Here is a 21,462-nt window from a genome sequence, read left to right as displayed (position 1 = left end):
GTGTGTGTGTGTGTGTGTGTGTGTGTGTGTGTGTGTCTGCCCAACCCCATGGAGGAGGACGAGCAAGGCAGGAGGGAGATGGGAGGCCTATGGTTTAACATACATGTAATCATTTCATGTCAGAACAAAATGATTTTTCTGTCAGCTTCTGCTTTAGCCTCTACGTCTAAATCCTATAGAGGTAGCAGAAGCTGATGTAATCCACTTGTTAGGTGATATTAGGCCTCCATGTTGCTAAATTCAATGCTTTGGCCGAGTCTTCATCTTTCTAGGCAGATTCTAACCAATTCTTCTTTCTTGAAACACTCCCCGCACTTGGCTTCCCTGACACCACACCCTCCTGGTTTTCCTTCTAGCTCTTTGGCAGCTCCTTCTGAGATTGCTGTCTCCCCCTCTAGCTGGCTTTTAAACTCTGCTCTTCTCGCTGGGATAACTACCATTCTCGCTGAGTTATCTAATCTATTCAATAGTCTTGGTGTTTTTTTTTTTTTTTTTTTTTTTTAGTTGGGGTCTCACTCTGTGGCCCAGGCTGGAGTGCAGTGGCATAATCATGGATCACAGCAGTCTCAACCTCCTGCGCTCAGGCGATCCTTCTGCCTCAGCCTCCTGAGTAGCTGGGACCACAGGCATGCCCAGCTAATTTTTTAATTTTTTTGTAAAGTCAAGGTCTCGCTATATTGCCCAGGCTGGTCTTGAACTCCTGGGCTCAAGCGGTTCTCCCACCTTGGCCTTCCAAAGGGATTACAGGCATGAGCCATCACACCCTGCCTCCTTGGCTTTCAATGCTACCTATGAGCTATTGATACCACAGCTATATTTTCGTCCAGACCCTTCCTTTAGCTGCTTCACTCAGATGACTCCTAGACATCTCACTCAAAGTTTGATCACAGCCCCGCCCCTCACAATATCATGCAGTCTTCTCCATCTTAATAAATGCCATCACTCTATACCAGATGGTCAAGCCAGAAACCTAATGGGTTTCTTAGATTTTTTCTATTTTCTTCTCCCTATTCCACAATCAGTGAACCAGCAAGACCTTCGGATCTGCCTCCAAGACATACCAAGGCCATGCCTTTCTATCTGTCCCTGCCACCATCTTCCGTCTCCAAGCCACCATCATCTCTCATCTGCACTAGGTCTCTCTGCTTCTATTCTTTCCCAACCCTAAAAACCTCTCCAGACAGCAGCCAGAGGCGTGTTTCTAAAATACTAACTGGATCATATCCCTCTCTGCTAAAACCCTTCACCGGCATTGACCAGGCCCAACGTGGTCTCCCCTGCCCACCCTTCCATCTCATCTCACTGTGCTCTTGCCTTGACTCAATGCCTTTTGAGCCACATGACCCTGATATTTGCTAGCACACATATCACTCTTTCCCACCTCAGGACCTGACTAGACAGCTCCTCTCCCTCCTCCAGTCCATCCCCCAAGGCATGGCTCACTCCACCTCATCCTAAATACCATCTTCTAAGCAAGGTCTTCTCTGACCACCCTAACTAAAAGAGAACCCTTCATTCTCTACAGTAACAGAGAGCACTACATATTTCCTCTAGATCGTGTATCACATTCTGTAATTAGCATGTTAGTTTTCTCAAACAGGGATTTGTACATGTATCTGTTTGGCACCACGGTATTCCTAGCACCTGGAAGGATTCCTGGCACAAATCAGGCACCCGATGTTTGCCTAATGAGTGAATGAGCAATCACCTTTAAGATAGCCGTCATGAAGACTGAGCAGCCCATCAGCACGAAGATCATGAGGCCTGTCACTCTCTGTTCTCGGATGCCCAGGAACTTGGGCTGTTCTCCAGGAGCAGAGCATTCGGACTCCAGCTTGAGGCTGTTCACATGCGTGATAGACAGGACAGTTGCAGCCACAAACCAGGGCAGGCCCATGATGGAGCAGACACCCAGCATAATAGCCACCATCAGTAGGTCCAGGTGGTAGCCACAGCCTTTCTGTGGAAAAACAAAGTCTCTATCACCATCAGTAGGTTGGCTGTAACAGGGCATAGAATCGTGAGCTAAGTAAGGGTCTCAGGTCCAAAGCAGGAAGGGGTGTGTGGGTAAGAAGGAAGGGGTCCAAGAATCCCAGAGGAGTCTTGCAACCTCTCCTGGTTAGGAGGAAACAAAGAAGAAAAAAGGAAAATCTTAGCCTGCCCTATAGATGCCAATATCCATTCTTTATCCAAGTGCCACCAGCTTACTCTGAGTCTTTATATTCAAAGATCCGTTCTTCCTTGGAAGAATAACCAGAGAGGAAGTCACATCTTGACCATTCTAGATGGCAGACACTACAGGATTTTGGAGATAAATGTTCTTATTGGGCTTCTACCACATACCCCAGATCCCTGCCAGGTTGGATGTTTCCTACTCTGTTACCTCCCTACGATCCTAGGGCTCAAGGATCTAGTGATGGATATCAATGGAGGAGTACCTGCCTTTAGGAACGGTGGCCTGGGGCCCAACCTGAATCTCAGAAAGACAAGCCATATGGTTGTCTGACCCACAGCATGTAGCTGTGTAGGGACGACCAGGAGCTCTGCCCAACCACCTTCCCCACAGGCGTGCGAGGCGAGCAATGGGTTCCAGCTTCTTTCGCATCTTACCACCACATGCCACTCTAGACTCATCTCCAAACCAATCTTTCTTATTAATGGAGGGAATGAAACCCCCATATGACTGTTTTGACCCTGGTTCTACAGTGCCTGTCTAGATGGGCTTATCTTAAAATCCAAAAATGCGACAGGTTACCATAACAGCCTTCTAGCTCAGAACCTCTTATTACCTTGAGCTTATGTTCCTTCCTGTTGATGATGACAGCTGTGATTTGCTGGTCCATGAATATCAAGATAGTGCAGAGAAGAGCTGGGATAATCGCAGCTATCACAGTCCACCAGGGATTGGGGCCAATGGGACTGATAATCCACCCTCGATCGTCCCTTGTTGGCTAAGGGGAAAAACAAGGCATTATTTTTATATTTTAAGTTCACTATAGTCATTTGGGTAAAACATCAAACGGGGTCATAATATCCATGTTTCTTTTTACTCTTGAATGAGGATCTTTTTATTTTATTTTATTTTATTTTATTTTATTGTTTGTTTGTTTTGAGTCAGAGTCACACTCTGTCAGCCAGGCTGGAGTATAGTGGCACGCTCACAGACACCGGCGCCTAGGCCTGCTGGACTCAGGCGATCCTTCTGCCTCAGCCTCCCAAGTAGCTGGAACTACAGGCGTGTGCCACCATGCCTAGCTAATTTTTTTTTTTTTTTATTGTAGAGATGAGGTCCCACCATGTTGCTCAGGCTGGTCTTGAACCCATGAGTTCAGGCAATCCTCTCACCTCTGCCTCCCAAAGTGCTGGGATTACAGGAGTCAGGGAACTTTCTATTTTAAAAAGGCATGAAATGTATCAATTCCTTAGGAAATCTATAACCTTGTTCCAAATTGCCTTTGAAACAGGCAGTCTTCAACAACTTCCTGTGGAATATTCATGAATCCTGCACTCCCTTCCACTTACTCCCCAAGTCCCGATGCAGAAGAAAGCAACTTTATCTCAACATTAGTAAAACAGAACAACAAAACTTGTTGTCAAAAACATTTCATGACTTCCAAAGACAAATATATATAATTTAGACTATCTTCCTACCACTCCTCTCCAGAAGCCATAAAATGTGTGTCTGGAGCACAAGTGAAGGCAAAGTAGAACCAGTTAAGGGAATCTCTTGGGTTTGGATTGTTCCAAGGGCCTTCTCCCTTCAGCAGTGAAACAGGGGCCAGACCTCGGAGACTTGAGAACACGCTCAAGATGGCAAAAACCAGGGATTTGTTTGACTTAGGACCCAATCTGATGCCACTGTAAGACACCTGCTCATAAATCTTATTGAGGTGTTCCCGACACACCTGAACTCTCCTAGATCCCACCCCTTCCCCACTCAGTATACTCTGGGGAAGATAAGTTCACTTTCTTTTTGGCAAGTGGTGCCAGAGAATAAAAGGCCAGGGATACAGAGTTGACTCAAACTCAATGAACAAAGCAAAGATTATTCTACGGAAAACATTTGGTTCCATGTTAGTGGTGACTCTAGGATTCAAAGACTCAAAGTACACCACCAAGTCCCAAACTATGAATGGGTTTCTAAAAGTTTACAGGATCTATGTTTTCTTAATAACAATATTCTAAGTAGTAGTTACGTTCTCAGACCATCATAAAACATATTAAACCCTCAATGACATTATTATCCCTAGTAATAGTACTAACCTTCAGACTGGGTTTTGAGAGCTGGGTGCCATGTGGCATAGAGGGAAAGGAACCAGGAAGAAACCTTCTGCTCAGCCTTCTGAAAGTGGTACCTGCCATGAGCAACACTTTCTCTGACATTCTCTCATTTCCCTTTCTCAACTATTTCCTACCTCCAGAGGTCTTCTTCCCAGATGTCCCAGAAATTCAGTCCCTTCTGACTATTTTTTTTTTTTTGAGACGGAGTCACACTCTGTTGCCGAGGCTGGAGTGCAGTGGCACACTCACGGCCACTACTGCCTTGACCTGCTAGGTTCAGGAGATCCTTCCTCCTCAGCCTTCAAAATAGCTGGAACCACAGGCACTCACCACCATGCCTGGCTAATTTTTTGGTGTATCAGAGCGACAAGGTCTCGCTAAGTTGCCCAAGCTGGTCTCGGACTCCTGGACTCAGCCAATCCTCTCACTTCTGCCTCCCAAAGGGCTGAGAATACAGGCGTGAGCCATAGCGCTGGAGTCCTTCTGACTCTTCTGCCTACCAGTCGGGGAACTTTCCCAAGCACTGCTTAATGCTTCCAAATTACCTATTTTCATGCAAAATCCATTCCTCCTGCAGGGCTGACCTCAGCTAAGTATTAGGGAGAAAGCTCACTCATACCAAGGTAAGAGTGCCATATTCTAGGGGGTGTTTGTTATTCCATTAATTTCTAACTGGTGACATTTCAGCAGACTAACAAAACTAAAACTTTTCAGACAATATGGAAGAAGATACGAGTATTTTCAACCAGGTCTTCTTCAGGGAGAGAGTAAAAAGAGAGAAAGGGAAGCCAAAGGCCAGCTGTAGGGAAGCGTTTACAAGCCAGGGACTGCCTTTGTTTCCATTTGCCTTCTCACCACCCTCTTCTGTTTTCCCAAGTTCCTGAGTACCCAGGGTTTCTCTCCTCTCTACCCCATGGAGAGCTCCAGAACTGAGGTCAGCTTTTCCATCTTCTTTGTTTTCTCAATTAGTGCCCCTGAGCTGAAATTGATTTGGTGTCCCCATGTATTGATTGATTATTGTATTTTTTGTATAGGTTTTTTTGAAAAATACTATAGATTATAGAGTTATCCAAACAAACAACAAAATAGGATTGAAGAGGTGTCATGTTACTCTGGCAGGGTCCTAGACTCCTTGACCTGGCCCCTCTTGGTTCCATTCCCTCCTAAACAGCCAGATCCTCGAGGGGAGGGGCTGAATCCTTGAACTTTTTCATCCTTCTCAGTGCCCTTATACAGTTGAACTCAGTGCTGTGGATGAGATTTGCTCCAGGGACCCATGTTTCCACAGTATCTGGTATAACTTTATGCAAATACGCACATTCCATGGTTTTAAATCTCAACACATTAAGAACAGCAAGTGGTATTAATGATAATAAATAATACTTTTCATCATTAAACAACCTTAGTTTTTCTGTGCTCTGACTTTCCTGCCTTGAACTCAGCCAAGCCTAAAGAGTTTGCTTGGCTGAAGGCAAGGGGTGCGAAGCAAAGCTCAGATTTAGAGGACTGCAGAACACATCTTATTCTTGGGAGACAGAAAGGTCTTTGAATCAGAGTCTATGACACTACTTGAGTGCACCAGGCATTCCGAGACCTATTTACCTTGAACACACTGGGGACTTGAAGCTTTGGCGATGGGACTCCAATCAAGAAATCGATAATCACCATTGTGAAGATAGTGAGGAAAACAGCAAAGTCACTCACCATGGAACGCACCTGCCATGAGAGAGAATTGGAAGAGTGTTTTAGTAGGTCAACCACAGGAGAAAATAATTTAGTTTTGTAAAAACTTTTAAAGTCCTCAGAAGAATGCTTTCCTCTTATAGTTAAACTAATACAAACATATTTAAATGTCAGGAATATATTAATATGACCAAATGAACGCCCATAAAGTGTGGATTTGATGAGGCAGAATGAACCCCCTGACAAACTCCAGCGTTGCCCAGTACCATTTTTGAAGAGTTCTGCATGGGGTGTTTAGGGCCTGGCTGAAGCTGTAGTTCTGAGAACCTGGAATCAGATTTTCTAGGACCAGCCAAGGTCCTCAGTGCTAGCCAAAAGCCATGATGGCAGCATCGACTCCACTTCTCCCTCATGCCCAATATCCAATCTACCTGCAAGTACTGTTGGCTTCACCTTCAGGATCTGCCTGCTTCTTAGCACCTCCACCGCTCTCAGCCAGGTCAAAGTTACTGTCAACTCCTGTATGGGTGATGGTGGCAGCCTCCTAACTGGTTTCTGCCTTTGCCCTCTATGGTTTTCTTTAAATGCAACTGCTGGGGTAATAATTTATTTATTTGAGTCAGAGTTGCACTCTGTCACCCAGGCTGGAGTGCAGTGGCATGCTCAGTCACGGCAGTCTCGACCTGCTGGGTTCAGGTGATGCTTCCGCTTCAGGCTTCCAAGTAGCTGGAACTACAGGTGCACGTCACCACGCCTGGTTAATTTTTTTATTTATTTAAGAAATGAGGTCTCGCCATGTTGTCCAGGCTGGTTTCAAACCCCTGTGCTCAGGCAATCCTCTCGCCTCTGCCTCCCAAAGTGCTGGGATTACAGGCCTGTGCCACTGCACCCGGCTGGAGTAATCATTTAAAATGTAAGTTGGATTGTGTCACTCTTCTACCAAAGTCCCGAAATCACTTCTGTTTCAGTGAAGTAGAAGCCCCAGAGGCCTTCTGGCCTCAGAGGCCCACATGGCTGGCGGCGTTGCCCCTCCTTCCCGCTCCTGTGCTCCCTGGCTCGCTTTCCCTGCTCTAGGCACACAGACTCCTTGCTCCTGCTTTCAGCACGCCAGGCTCACTCCCCCCTCAGGTTCTCTGCACTTGGTCATTCTTCCACCTGAAATGCCTTTCCTTCAGGTAGCCTCTTGGGCTGCCTTCAGGTTCAACTCCCATCTCCTTCTTCATGAGACCTCTCAGACGTGCCGACTTAAGATCAGTCAGCACTTCTGCACTCCTTTCCTGCTTTGTTTCCTCCATAGCACTGATCTCCATTTTGTGGGATTCCCATCCAGTTAAGGGTCTGCCCTAAGAGGACTGTCGCTGCCCACTTTATAGTTGATGTGTCTTTAATAAAATACAGCACCTATTAAATGCGCCTTCCTTAATCTGAACTTCCAACAGAGACAGAGCAAAATATATCTTAGCCACATATAATATCACTGGCTCCTTAACCTGACTTCGCTTTTTGTCCAGATAGGAAACAAAGACCCAGGATTTACTTACTATGTGCTTTGAAGACCAAGATTCCCACGGTTTTGTTGGTTCTTCTCTGCATATTATAAAAACTCTCTGAATACCTGTTGCCTTCCCTTCCTCACCACGAAGCCTGGGACCTTGAAGCCTCTGTCTCTTCTGACCTCCTATGCACTTACATCTCAGGTTGGCATCCAACTATTTGCAGCTGTGGTGTATGGCACCTGATTGCTTTATGTTTCCCCTTCCTATCTGATGACAGACACTATCTCTTAAACTTCTTTTGGATCCCCCATAGCACTCAACCCACTCCGAGGATCAGTCAGTACCCAATAGCTGCTTGTCAACTGTTTGTCCCGATAGGAAACAAAGCCCCAGGACATGTTTACCATGTGCCTCCCCTGATGGTTGTGCAGGCTCACGGGAGTCTAAGAATGTGTTCTAGTCACGGATGTGTGTTTAGTAAGCATCTTATAAATTGAGTCCCCCACCCATTCATGCACCCCGTATTGCAATTGTGCCTGATTGAAACCTCACTTACAGAAAAACCACCATTTCCTCCTGATTTGAGCTCCCTTCCTTTTTTTGGGGGGGGGGGGGAACAGCTTTTAATTTAAAACAATTAAAGCAATAAATCATCTATCTCTCTTTCCATCTCAGGCAAATACTTTCCCAAAACATTTTATATAAACAACCATGACTAATGGGAAAAAAAAAGTAAATAAATCCAACTCTTTCAGGAGCCAGCATTGAAACCTGCTGGGCAAGTGGGAATAGGCAACAGGCACAGCCTCTGCTGAGGCCCAGAGAAGCAGAACGTGGAGAACAGCAAGATATATACAATACAGCAATACACCCAGCTCTGAACAGACTAAGCAATACCCGGGGAGGGTAAACCACACAAGAATGTTGCCTAAAATGAAACAAATATACCCAACGCCCTCATGTGGCTAACAGCCTTGGCACCTGGAAGATGCTAGAAGAATAAGTGCAGAAGAATCAACCCCGAGCAAAGCTGAGGGAAGGCAGTTTGGGGCTCGTCTGATTTTGTTTTTAATTCGAGTCATATATATATATAGGTTTTTAGACAGAAAATCTGCTTTCTGGGAGGCGCTCTGTGCTGCACAGTGCTCCCAATTCCAGGACAAAAACTTGTGTCGCTACTGTCTATGTGGATGCATTGCAGAATTACCCTTCCTGCCTATGGCATTTCAGTGCCTCCCCCACACCAGGTAAGTCAATAGTCGCACTGTCCAACTGAAGTACATTAGCCACATGCCTAACTGGAATTTTTTTAGTAGCTACATTTTAAAAAGATAAAAATGGGTAGAAATCATTATATTTATCAAGTTATTGCTATTTTAATCAGTAGGCCCAAAATGTTGCCATTTCAGTATGTAATCAACATAAAATACTGATGAAATTTTTATATTCGTTTTTGGCACCAAACCTCTGAGGTCTGGGTGTATTTTATGTGTACAGTGCAATCTCAATTTGGACAAGCCAAATTTCTTTCCTTTTTTTAAATAAGCATTTATTTAAATATTAATAGATACAAGTAAAAATTTCAAATGGTGTAACAAGAATAATAGCTTTATATTCACGGGGTTTTTGTCTGATGCCCAGGAAGAATGAGGGACACGGATGGCCAGAGTTGAAAAAGCAGGATTTACTGAGAGGACAGAAAAGCTCCCACAGAGGGAGGGGACCCGATAGTGATGCGTGGACAAGCCAAATTTCAGGTGGTCATTTGCCACATGGCTGTTGACCACTACATTGAATGTTACAGGTCTAGAGAATCTTATGCAAACTTTTCAGAGGTGATTTGCTGAGTGGGAAATCTCCATGACATTGTGCAGGTGATCTTACACACCAACTTGAGAATACAGAACCTTGTCTGTCACCTAGGATTTTTGACTTAACATAAAGGATAGAACCACATTTTGTCTAATCCCATCCCCTGGTCCTGCCCCTATTCCTGCCATCTCCCCACAGATGGCCTGCACTGATGTGATTTCACCACAGTGATGCCTACAAAATGAGAAAGACATCCTTTCTGTAACAGACAACTCTGTCAGCACTTAGATGAGGATCATAACCATGGCAAATTAACATTTTTAGAATATTCTATAGATGTTCAGATTTAGCAGAAGGTAGTTCTGAGGCTTTTCTAGGAGGATGTTTTTATTTTTTTATTTTTTTGAGTTGGGGTCTCACTCTGTCGCCCAGACTGAAGTGCAGTGGCATGCTCCTGGCCACTGCAGCCTCCACCTGCTGGACTCCAGCGATCTTTCCGCCTCAGCCTTCCAAGTAGCCGGAACTACAGGCACGCACTACCACAATTGGCTAATCTTTGATTTACCGTAGAGATGAGGTCTCACCAAGTTACCCGGATGGGTCTTGAACCAGCGGGCTCAGGCAATCTACTCACCTCAGCCTCCCCAAGTGCTGGGATTACAGGCTGAGCCACCCAGTCTGGCCAAGGAGGCTGTTTTAAATGAATTTGTTTTTGAGGTTTAGAGTACCTCATGGACTAGAAAGTTATGAGTTTCAAGAGTGGAAAAAATGGGATGATTATCAAAGAAAGTAAAAATGAATAGAGCAGGAATAAAAATGTGTAGGTTCACTAAAAATGACACAGGTCCTAAACTGAGGCGTAGAAACTGTGAACAATTCAAAAACACAGCATCTAAACCTCTGCGTGACCCCCACATCTCACATGTCTGAACCTAGTAGTAACCACAGGACAATGAAACAGAAGACAGTGTTAGGGCAGGAAGCTCATCTCGTTTGACCCTCTGTACCCATGAGAGCCCGTAATCTTAAATACTGGTTTTAAACCACTGATTTTGCAAAGTTTACTATAAAAAATGTGTGTTTTGCTCAAAATACACATGCTATCTTTCTCTACATTTCAATTCAAGCCCCCAGCCACCCCACCCCACCCCCCAAAAAGCCTTTGCTTTGTAACATTGTTGAAAACAATCTATTTCCGATGCACATTTGGCATTATTTTTTTGTAAGACTCACTCCTCCCTAAGGGGACTGGATTTTGTAAGACTTCTCAGCATGGGGATTTCCACAGAAGTCAGTAACTTGAGGGTGTCCCCAGATTGAAGAACACACAAGAGAAGACAGAAGCATGCTCTATGAGGACCCACCACAGCACACCACACTTGACTCATCGTTTCAGATCTCACTGTATCCTCAAAGCACAACTAGGAAGAGAGGGCGGGCATCATCACACCACTGTAGATGAAGAGAGTGGGGCACAAGGCGGATGATGGACTTGCCGAGGCCCACGCCAGCTGGGGACAGCACTCAGGTCTCCAGGGCATGGGCCTAGCATGTCACGCCCCTGCGTACATGGCAAGAAGTGTGCTCCTGTGGGACCGGGACCCCAGTCATAATCAGAATCCTGATTGTTCACGACGTGCCACTTCCTCATCCAACTGCTTTATTTTACCCAGTTGGTTCTGCTTTATTTTCCTACAGGTTCCAGAAAGATCCTTTCAACCAAATACATGTTAACCAGACAGCAATAAATCCTTTTTCATTTGACTGAATAATCTGAAATAGAAACGAGATTCTGGAATTTGGTGCAGAGCAGTAGGAAAATTATAGAATGCTACCGTTCCACTTTTCATCACATTTGACACTCTAATTTAATCCCAGGTTGCAAATAAAATACCAAAATAACCAACATGGGAAGGATGGTCTTTCATAATATCATAAAATTTATTTGCATCTGAAATCCTTAAAGTGTCCAGGATCACCCTGTGGGTCACAGCAGATAAGCAGTGAAGGTAAGCCAGTCTGCCCCAAAAAAGGTCAGAGATGAAACTCTAGCCCCAGGAAAATGAGGAAATGGAGGCAGGCAGAGAACTCAGAGAGGAGAAACTGACAGACATATCTGGCCACTTACCATGATTCCAGGGAGCTACCATGTGGTATGGTAAAAAGAGATTAGCTACTTTAACTATAAATACACACTATAATTTTGGGATAAATGGCTGCTGAGAAACAGAATTCATCTACCTTTGGCCAAGTATGATATTATTCTGCTTTGGGCATCTAGTATTATGCCACCAAATGTTACCAGTCCGAGCAAATTCTTGACAGCACTTAAAGGGATAACTCTGCCTTTGTTACTCCTTAAAATCTAAGTGGGGAATTAATTTTTTAAACTGTTCCTGAGTTATATTTTCATTAAAAGATTTGCTCATTTTATCCAACTATGCTTAATACCAACTCTAACAGCCAACCCAGCACACATGTTCTACTGGACTGTAAAGGCCTCACACACATTCACACCATCATATTAGAAATTTTGATATGATTTAAATTAATAAATCTTTCATTAAAAATGTTCTTTATACACATATAGGTCAGAAAATATTGTGTACAATGAAAAAAATTATGTCACAACGCTCTGTCCAATTACTGATTTTCTATATGAAACAAAAGTGGGCTTTTCATTTGTGGTGGGTAAGGCCACACCAATGGTCACATGAATAGGTTTCTCTGGAGACCACACCACACCACCCCCAAAGCAAAACAGAGGCCTGGAAATGAATAAAGCAGGAATAAAAATGGGATGGGTTCACTAAAAATGACACATGTCCTAAACTGGGGTGTATAAACTGTGAACAATTCAAAAACACAGCATCTAAACCTCTGCGTGATCCCCATATCTCACATGTCTGACCCTAGTAGTAACCACAGGACAATGAAACAGAAGACGGTGTTTCATTCTCATCAATGCCCATTCTTGATGAGCTGTTGGCAAACCCCCCACTAAACATGTGAATATTTTTTATATTATCTTCTACTTAAACATTTATAAAAACTATCTACAATGGAGTATCATCACTAGGAAAAATTTTTTCCTAGTTCTATTTCAGAAAGCATCAAATAATCATGCTCTTAAAATAAGCTATAAATGCCTCATGTATTTCTTCACATCTAGCTGTCTCAACTTCTTTCTTTCTTTCTTTCTTTCAAATTAAAGGGTGTATGACTTCTCGCTCATTTGAACATGTGAGGTTTAGTTCAGTACACTGCAGTAAAAGTACCTGGATCCCAGGTGTTTAGGGGGCCTTTTCGAGGAATAAACTTTGTGGACATTGGAGATCACCCATCCTTCTCACACACATTCTCTCTCTCTCTCTCTCTCTCTCTCTCTCTCTCTCTCGATATAGCAAGTATAAGGGTCATCTCTTATGCATGTTTTCATGTGGCTGAAGAACACATGACTCATCCATTTATTGTTTTCAGTGCTATCCAGTGTGATGAGGCCCTGGCAGCCACTCTCTTCCTCCTTCTCTAGCTACCTTTCATAAAAACAGTCCAGTAGCAACTCCACACTTGACCTCCAATTCTGCCCTGCTAAAACTGGCGGAACAAACACAGCCATCTGCAGCAGGGAAAGGTTGCGGAGGCTCCAAACGGTCACGCAAGCCAAGTCAGGAGCACGCTGGCTGCTGCAGTTGACGTGGCCAGTGATTTCATAAGCTATTAAAGTTACAAGAGCCATCCCCAGGAGGAGACTCTGGGGTCTCCTAAGGTATCCAAGATGATCGCCCCAATTTATCATATCAGCAGCCAGTTTTAGCTATTGCATCTTAGTACCCCAGAATTCTGGAAATGAACCTTAAAGCATACAGGAAATTAGACTTCATAACTTTTAGAAAACGTTACTACTACCTTACACCTACCTGACACTTTGAAAACAAAAAGACTTTAAGTGTGAACCCGCCTTCCATGCCACAGGTCTTTGAAAGAGGTTGCCAGCCACCAGAAGGGCATGCTGGTGTACCTCGCCAGGATAGAAGAAGCTCCCACCTCACCAGTCCTCCCATAAGCAGCACAGGTTGTATTATACTAGATTCTAACACAAAAGAAATGTGCAAACAGCTACCTACTCTGGTTGGGAAATAGCGGCTCGTCTTAAATGTCTTCAAGGTACTTGAGAGGATGAAGGTGGTGAAGAAGAGAATACAGGACCAAAAGAGCACATCAGGTGTGTAGGGGCCATGATGGCCACACGCGGGTCCCGAGAACTCTCCATGCAGCTCCTGGCATTCCTGGAGGAACAAGCATTCTGGGTGATGAAAGGCAGACACACCTGTTTCTTTCTGAGTCCACCACTCGCTGCCATCCCTGGGCTGCATGCACTTGTGTGGCCCTCCCTTCCGCAGGCCACTCCAAGTGAAGTGATTACTTATGTTCCTAACCATGACACTTGAAGAATGAAACCAGAGCTGTTCTAACAAATACTACTTCCAAGGCTCTGGGGAGACCCTAGAAAGTTTTGTGTTGATTACAGAGGATCTCCAAACCTCAAGATTCTTCAAGTCCCACAAACACTGGATCTGGATGGTGTCATCCCCACTTCCCCTTAGTGCTGGGTCATGAGGTCGGATGTGTATGGGGGAAAAGACAGGGGTCATCTTCTCTCATTACATACAGGAGAACTTTTAAAAGGGAAAAAGAAAGACAGTAGGAATAGTTTTATTTTTTTTAAGCTTTATTTTGGTAAATGCCAGAGTTTGCCCAAGGACTAGTCCCCTCCACCTGGAAGTCCCTCCTAAACCTAGCGGTTCTAATGCTAGGACATCTGGCAGCTCCCAGACTTACACTGACAGTCAGGTTAGCCCAGTGGACTTCTGTCGTCACGATATTGTGGTCCTTCCAGTACTGCAGGGTGTGATTGTTTGGATTCTCTGGGAGAGTACACCTGCAGCTGGACAGAAAAAAGATTCCTGAGGAAAGCAGCCAAATAGTCAATTGAATGTTTTTAGCCATGACTGGTCAAAGGCTCTGTCAGAGCCTGCCTTGTTTCTCCTTGGCATACTTCAAATCCCTGAGGAGGGTCCTATTGGTTGAGGCCCATCTGAAGGCTCAGCCACATGCCGATGATTCAGTAGGTCATTACTGAAGATGGACTCCAATCAGTGTGTGTGTCTCTATTGTGCTGACAACCATGCTTGGCATATGATGTGCCCAGAATGAGTCCTGGGTGTTTTCTTCCTTAGTTTCTATCTCTTAGCTTCTTGCTGTGAAATTCAATCTATATAACAAGGAGGTTCTGATACCCCACTCACTTCTCAACAGCTTCCACCAAGCCTGAATATCTTACTCACTATACTCCTGGTCACACCACTCTTGTTCTAAAACTGAGTCTCCTGAAATTGTGATGCAAGTGCCTCCTGACACTGCATGACCCTTGGTAATATCCAACTATCCTGGTCATTTCCTGGATACTCAGGCTAGAGTTGTGCCTGGCAGGTCCATGAGCTTCCCCAGGTCTCTTCTTCCATCCAAAGCAGACCAGATCATACTCATCCCACTGGCTACCATGTTGTCTCCCAGTCCTAGCATGTTTATGCCTCATGCCTGGAGTGGCTCCCAATACGGTCAACTGACATTGCCATCCTCACTAACTTTTTATCATCTGTGAATTTAATAAGCATGCCTTCTAAGATACAGCATGACAGAATTCAAAAAGATCTCAACAGGTTAGAATAATAGGAGGAAGCCAATACAATGAAAAGTAACAGGGAAAGCTATAGAGCCTTACATTTAGGCTTCACAAAATTGATTCCAAATTTTGGAGCAACCAAGATATCCCCTAGTAGGTGAATGGATGAATAAATTGTAGTACATCCAGACAATGTAATATTATTCAGCACTAAAAGAAAATGAGCGATCAAGCCATGAAAAGACTTGAAGCGGGGGTGCTAAAAAAAAAAAAAGAATAGACTTGGAGGATCTTAAATGCATATTACTAGGTGAAAGAAGTCAGTCTGAAACGGTTACATATTGTATTATTCCAGTCATATGACATTCTGAAAAATTCAAAACTACAGAAATGTAAAAAGCTCAGTGGTTGTCAGGGGCTGGGAGAAGGGATCAACAGGAAGAACACAAAGTATTTTCAGGACAGCAAAACTACTCTGTATGGTACTAGGATGGTAGACACATGTCATTACAAATTTGTCAAAACCCGTGTCACACAAAGTCCACAGTGTACATGAGGGTTCACTCTTGTGCTGTGTATTCTATGAATGTTGACATGTCAGCGCAGTTCACTATTTGTAACAAATGTACCACTCTGGTGTGGGAGGTTTATGGAGGGGGAGACTGGGTTTGTGTTGGGGCAGGGTTATATGACAACCCTCTATACTTTGCTGTGAACTTAAAGCTGCTCTAAAAAATAAAATCTATTTCTTAAAACTCAATTCCACACATATTAACATAAAATCATTAAAGAGTTGAGAAGTTCTAGTTTCATATCAGCTCCCTATAAACCTACAGTAGAATACAACTAAGAAAAATGCCATCTTGATCTTTATTAACAAAGAATTATAGTTTCCAGATCCAAAATCTGCTCAGTATAGGGCTGGTCACTTGTCTGTCTTCTCCCACAAGGATCTAAGCCTCATAAAGGTAGGTAGATCCTCTGTCTGTTATGTTTACCACTGTGTTTTCAGGGCATAAAACAGTGCCTGGCACATAATAGGTGCCCAATAAATATTTGTGAAATAAACAAATTATTGACAAAGAAAGGTTAAAGAATGAACGTTACAGAAATGAGAACTACAATGTCAACAGGATCCAATTCAGTAGGCTTTGGAGATTGTACTCCCTAATCATTGTGACTTTGTAATAAAATAATTAAAATTCTAATAAATTGTTTATTGCTTCTGATTTGTAAAGGTTAATGAATGGGTAACCAGAATAGATAAAAGCGCATCTGTGGCTGGTTGGCAGATGCTGCCATGTAGTGTACTCCCTTCTCACAGTTTCAGGTTGAAATTGTTCACAGCCAGGTCCTCCACATCAGAACTGCAAAGCAGAAGGAGGGAACTTGATACACAGAGCTAACACAAAAGGTTCTTCACTCATAATCTGGAATTATTCTAGAGAAGAAATGATTTATAGGACTAGACTCTCATAGATGGTTGAAAACACAGCCAGATACTGGGTCTTTTCCAGATGATCCAAACTATATGGAACACATGAAGAAAACAGTCTTTTAAGTTGAAATCTGGAAGTGAGAAGATTTCTCATCTTTATGAAACAGCGTGAGAGACCCTGGATGTGAATGGAATTATTAATACATCTCTATTTAGTGATCCCTAGGAGTGACCTGTATATCCTTTCAGAGAAAGAGAGTCCACTCTCTTCACTTGATAACAGACCCTGTAGCTCACAAGTCCATGCAAAAAGAATTCTGCCCAATAACTAACTCAAATTGTCCCTGCAACATTTGCTGCCTATTTTTGTTTCAATGCCTAGAACCAAAAGACACATTCTGGAAAGCGTTTCTCTAGTCCCTCTGTTTCACTCTTAGTCCATCTTCTCTGTCATCACTTCTGATTGTTCTCCTCTGGCAGCCCTCCAAGTCTCCTCATCCATAGCTGAGGTCTGCTCCCCAGAGGGCCAAGACACTTCCTTACCAGAAGCTGCAAGCACTGCCTGCCACTTGACATCAGCAATTAAACTTTAGGCCCTTTGCTCAGTTAAACAGAAAATAAGCAGAAAGCACACTTACTAATAGAGGCTAAGGTGGTCCAGCTGGCTGTGCATGTGGATGGGGTAGGTCTCTGCCAGGTGAATCAGTTTTTCTATTGCTTCATAGATGAAAATAATGCAAATCAGGGAGGCAAATGCTTCTTCAGTGAAGCGAGTAATGTAGCAGACAAGGGAACTGGCATCAGTTGCCACAAGGACAATACACAGGAAAGCGGTCCACAGTCCAATACAAGCTCGCAGGGAGAGGTATGAAAGAGCATAGTCTCTGAAACAAGAGCAAAGTTCATCAAAAAGCATGGCTGGGTGGCTTTAAGAGACAAAGGGCTGGCAGTACGGTTAGTTCATCTCGTATTATCCATACCAGCACTGGAGTCCAGTTTATCCCTAATTCTGACTGCATTTTGCTTCTAAATAATCTCCTGGCACAGTTGTGATAACGATTTGCTTCATGGGATATGGGCAGGGATATGGAAAGTGGAGAAGGAAGGAATTATCTCATACAACTTTTTCGCCATTATTATCCAATGTAATTAAGATCTTATTCTTGGAGTAAGACAAAGGGGCTGGCCCTGGTCCCACGTGCTCCTACCTCTAATATAAGTGGAAAACAAAAGATTTTATAGAAAAAATAGGAAAACTAGAGTACTGCTGAGCTCCACTACCACTAACAAACAAAATATAGGGGGGGATATTAAGCCTAATTAAAAATGGACTTGCAATGGAAATGGAGGAATTTGAATTAGCTAAGAAAAGTTTTTTTAAAAGCAAAAAAGACTTCAATAATGGGCTGGGCATGGTGGCTCACATCTGTAATCTCAGCATTTGGGGAGGCCAAGGTGGGAGGATAGCTTGAGCCCAGGAGTTTTATTTGCATAGACCAGCCTGGGTAACAGAGCGAGACTTCATCTGAACAAAAAAATTAACAAAATTAGCCATGCATGGTGGCATATGCCTGTAGCCCACTATGGTATATGGTGGGAGGAACACTTGAGCCTAAGAGATCAAGGTTGCCCTGAGCCATGACTGTGCCGCTGTATTCCAGCCTGTGCAACAAGTGGGACTACCCCCGCAAAAACAAATAAACAAAAACAAAAAACAAAAAACACTTCAATAATAGCTGAGAGATACTAATCAAGCTCATTAATAGGAAAAGCTGCTGTTTTAGGTATGGTGCTACTGGAGGCAGGACAACAGACCAAATGGTGTTCTTCTTCCAGGTTTCTTAGGACCCAGAACAACACTGCCTGCTTATACTCACACAGGACCCTGGCATTCAACCCTGACAGCGCAATAGCCACATGCAGTTAGAGTTTTCAGAAAAACAAATGTCTTACTTGCAGAATTTGAACAAAATCTTTTCAAACACAAGCACTGGCCCAGTACTTCCCAAGATGGTGAGAGCCTGTCCAGCAAATAAGGAATAAGCAATCCCGGTCATGGAGGCTCCAAACAAAGATTCAATTGCACTCTGGAAGGAAAAAAATATCACCACTGAACCCAGAGCCCACACTAAGAGCAATGTTGGCTTGTGCGCATTCCTGACTCGGATTGCAAGTGTGCCCCAACAATCTGCTTGTATTTCTTCTTAGCGAGAGTGAAGTGTACACACCAGCTAATACTCTTGTAAACAGATACAACTTTAATAATGCAGATGCCCAAGCCTATTGACACACGATTGCCCAACTAAGTCCTAGTCTTCAGTGTCTCAATTCGGTATTTGAAAATATATAGAAAGCACAATGATAACGTTCACACCACAGGCTCTCATACACAGTCACTTTAAATCTTATCTTCAGGCCAGGCGCAGTGGCTCACACCTGTAATCCTAGCATTTTGGGAGGTTGAGGCAAGAGGAGTGCTTGAGCCCAAGAGTTGGAGACCAGTGTGGGCAACATAACGAGACCTCATCTCTACAAAAAATAAAAGAAATTATCTGGGCGAGATGGCACACACCTAAAGTCCCAGCTACTCAGGAGGCTGAGGTGGAAAGATGGCCTGAGCCCAGGAGATCAAGGCTACAGTGAGCTGCAACTGTGCCATTGCACTCCAGTCTGGGCAACAGAGACTCCGATTCCAAAAATAAATAAATACATAAATAAATGAGAACTCTTATTTTTAAGTGGCACCAGAATATCCATTTTCCATCACTGAGGCCACACACAATTCAACTGGGCAAATAGCTGCTGAAATGAATTATTTCAGCAACAGAGTCTGTTCTAAAGGGAGAATCGTGTTGCTCTTCGGTGTGAAGTCAGAAGACCAAGTAACTCAGGAGAAAGAATTCGATCTCCTCAGTCCTGGGCCAAGTATTTCTCCCCGTGGAGCTGGCTGCCACCACAATATTTGCAGTCTTGCTTGGGACCATTAAAAGTGGTTAAAAGTTCTTACTATGCGTCCCTCAGTGGCCTCTCCAAGCAGGCCCCCAAACGTGATGACAGGTGACATGCAGGCACAGTACAGGAACAGAAAGGAGGCCAAACACTGCAAACTGAGTGCGTCCCGGTAGTCGCTCCAGTACCAGGGGGCCTTCCGCTTGATGTCCAGCACCAAGCCCCCAAATGGCCTGTGGAGAGACAACGGACAGACTTCTAATGCATCCCCTTCCACAAACACATGAACGTGTGAACAACACACACATGAGAGCATTTCAAGTGCACTCTGTGTTGAAGTAATACTTTTATTTAAATGTGACCACAAGTACAGGAGATCTCTCTGGGGCCCGCCCAGTCTCTTTGCAACAAAGGGCATGACATACAGTAAATCTGAATGAGTATCCCAAGTATAAAAAGAATTAATTTGGGTTTGCACATTACTCATTCAATAAAAAGTTCAAAAAATATAACATGAAAGCATGTATTAGCTTCAAACTTTAAATTCTCAGCTGTTAGGAGGAAATGTGCAAGACCCACTCAAAGTATTAAAATTATTAGCTTTGATTTTTTTAAGATGGGAAAATATGGTTTTTTAATTTATCTTCAATATAGTTCATTTAGAAAATAAATGAGAGAGAGAGAGATTCACCTTCCCAAGGTAGGGGAGGGGGCTTTAGCTAAGAAAACATGGAGGCCATAGCTCAAAGAGCACATGGCCTGGCCAGTGCTTAACAAACAGTGGCCAAAATTATCAGTTTTATTAAATGTTTTTTAGATAAAAAGCCCTTGTCACATGCACTTTCTTGTTTTGAACAACTACCCACCTTACTTATGAGAAATTAGGTTAATAATTAATTTATGGAATTGACAAGCAGTAGCACATCCTTGGCACCAGGCACTGTGCTGGGTATTGGAGACACAGCAATAGGCAAGACAAACCCAGCCCTGCTCTCTAGGACCAACAGTCTAGTGCAGGAGACAAGCAGTGTCGAGAGGGTGCCATGGGAGAATAGGACAGAGAGGGCATTTCAGCCATGACTCAAAAGATAGGCTGGGAGTTAGCCAGACAGGCCAGTATAGGTGACACTTATTGGTGAGAGTGCACAGTGGGTTCAAGGTGCTGAAAGAGCCGTGACTGGGTAATACAGTGTGAAGGGCAAATACAATAGAAGAGGTTGGAGAAGCTGAGTCACAAAAGGCTTTGTCAATGGCTTCAAGGAATTAAGACTTTATCCTAAAAGCTTGTCAACTTACTGAAGAACTGTAAGTGGGGGAAGGACATAAGCAAACATGCATTCTGGAAGGATCACTCTTGCCGCGGCGTGATGAATAAAGTATGGATCGGGACAGGGAGAAGTGGATGGATCCAAAGGTTAATCAGGAGGTAGAATCAACAGGCACCGTGGCCGGACATGAAGGCCCCTCCCACTTCCCAAAGATGAGACAAACCAAGAGCAGGACATCCCACACTGAGGAGTCGTGCTCCCAGATTCGGTCTTCTTCTAAGAGTGGAGATGCTGCACAGTGAAAGCTGTCAGGCAAGTAACAAGAAGAGCTACTCATCATCTACAGCGAAAATCACTAGGCTTCTTCCACAGATCAATGGCACAGGAAAAGGGGGCTGTTATAGAATGGGAATATAACAACCAAGCGCAAAACTTGATTAACTCCTATGGCAAGTAAATAAACTCTAAGATATTGCTAAGGCAATCAAACACAGTTTAGTATAGATTTGAGTATTAGATGATTTAAAGAATGATAGTTAATTTTGTTAGACTTGCTAATGGCATGATAATTGTTTTTTAAGTAACCTTATCAAATAGAGATACATACTGAGGGATTTACAGGTGAAATGATATGGTATCAGTGATTTGGTTTAAAATAATCTAGAAAACATAAAAATAAAATTAAGTGGGAAGAGAAGGATGAAACAAGATTGGCAAAATGTCGATACAATTGATGGGTACTTGGGGTTCACTATACTACTCTCTCTCCTTTTATGTGTGAAACTTTCTATAATAAAAAGCTAAAACAAATAAACAAACAAACAAAAAAACAGCCAAGCTACTCTGTCA

At 43.5% G+C, this 21,462-nt stretch overlaps 1 protein-coding gene across 2 annotated transcripts in view; it reads right to left on the bottom strand.

The window, feature by feature from the left end:
• The window catches only part of SLC4A8 (solute carrier family 4 member 8), an 87,506-nt gene that overhangs the window by 18,568 nt on the left and 47,476 nt on the right, over positions 1-21,462 (bottom strand). For both annotated transcript variants that reach the window (XM_008055674.2, XM_008055673.2), the window contains exons 12-19: positions 19,404-19,578; positions 18,350-18,483; positions 17,035-17,280; positions 14,115-14,220; positions 13,400-13,561; positions 5,884-5,997; positions 2,790-2,951; positions 1,709-1,960 (exon numbers count right to left, since the gene is read on the bottom strand). In XM_008055674.2, the coding sequence (XP_008053865.1) occupies positions 1,709-1,960; positions 2,790-2,951; positions 5,884-5,997; positions 13,400-13,561; positions 14,115-14,220; positions 17,035-17,280; positions 18,350-18,483; positions 19,404-19,578 (1,351 nt within the window). The remainder of the gene's footprint in view (positions 1-1,708; positions 1,961-2,789; positions 2,952-5,883; positions 5,998-13,399; positions 13,562-14,114; positions 14,221-17,034; positions 17,281-18,349; positions 18,484-19,403; positions 19,579-21,462) is intronic.

This window comes from Carlito syrichta, unplaced genomic scaffold (assembly GCF_000164805.1).
Source record: "Carlito syrichta isolate Samal-C Ts95f unplaced genomic scaffold, Tarsius_syrichta-2.0.1 Scaffold301920, whole genome shotgun sequence".
In the NCBI taxonomy this organism is placed as follows: Eukaryota; Metazoa; Chordata; class Mammalia; order Primates; family Tarsiidae; genus Carlito; species Carlito syrichta.
The sequence above is the reverse complement of the archived record's forward strand: the minus strand, read 5'-3'. Positions and strand labels throughout refer to the sequence as shown.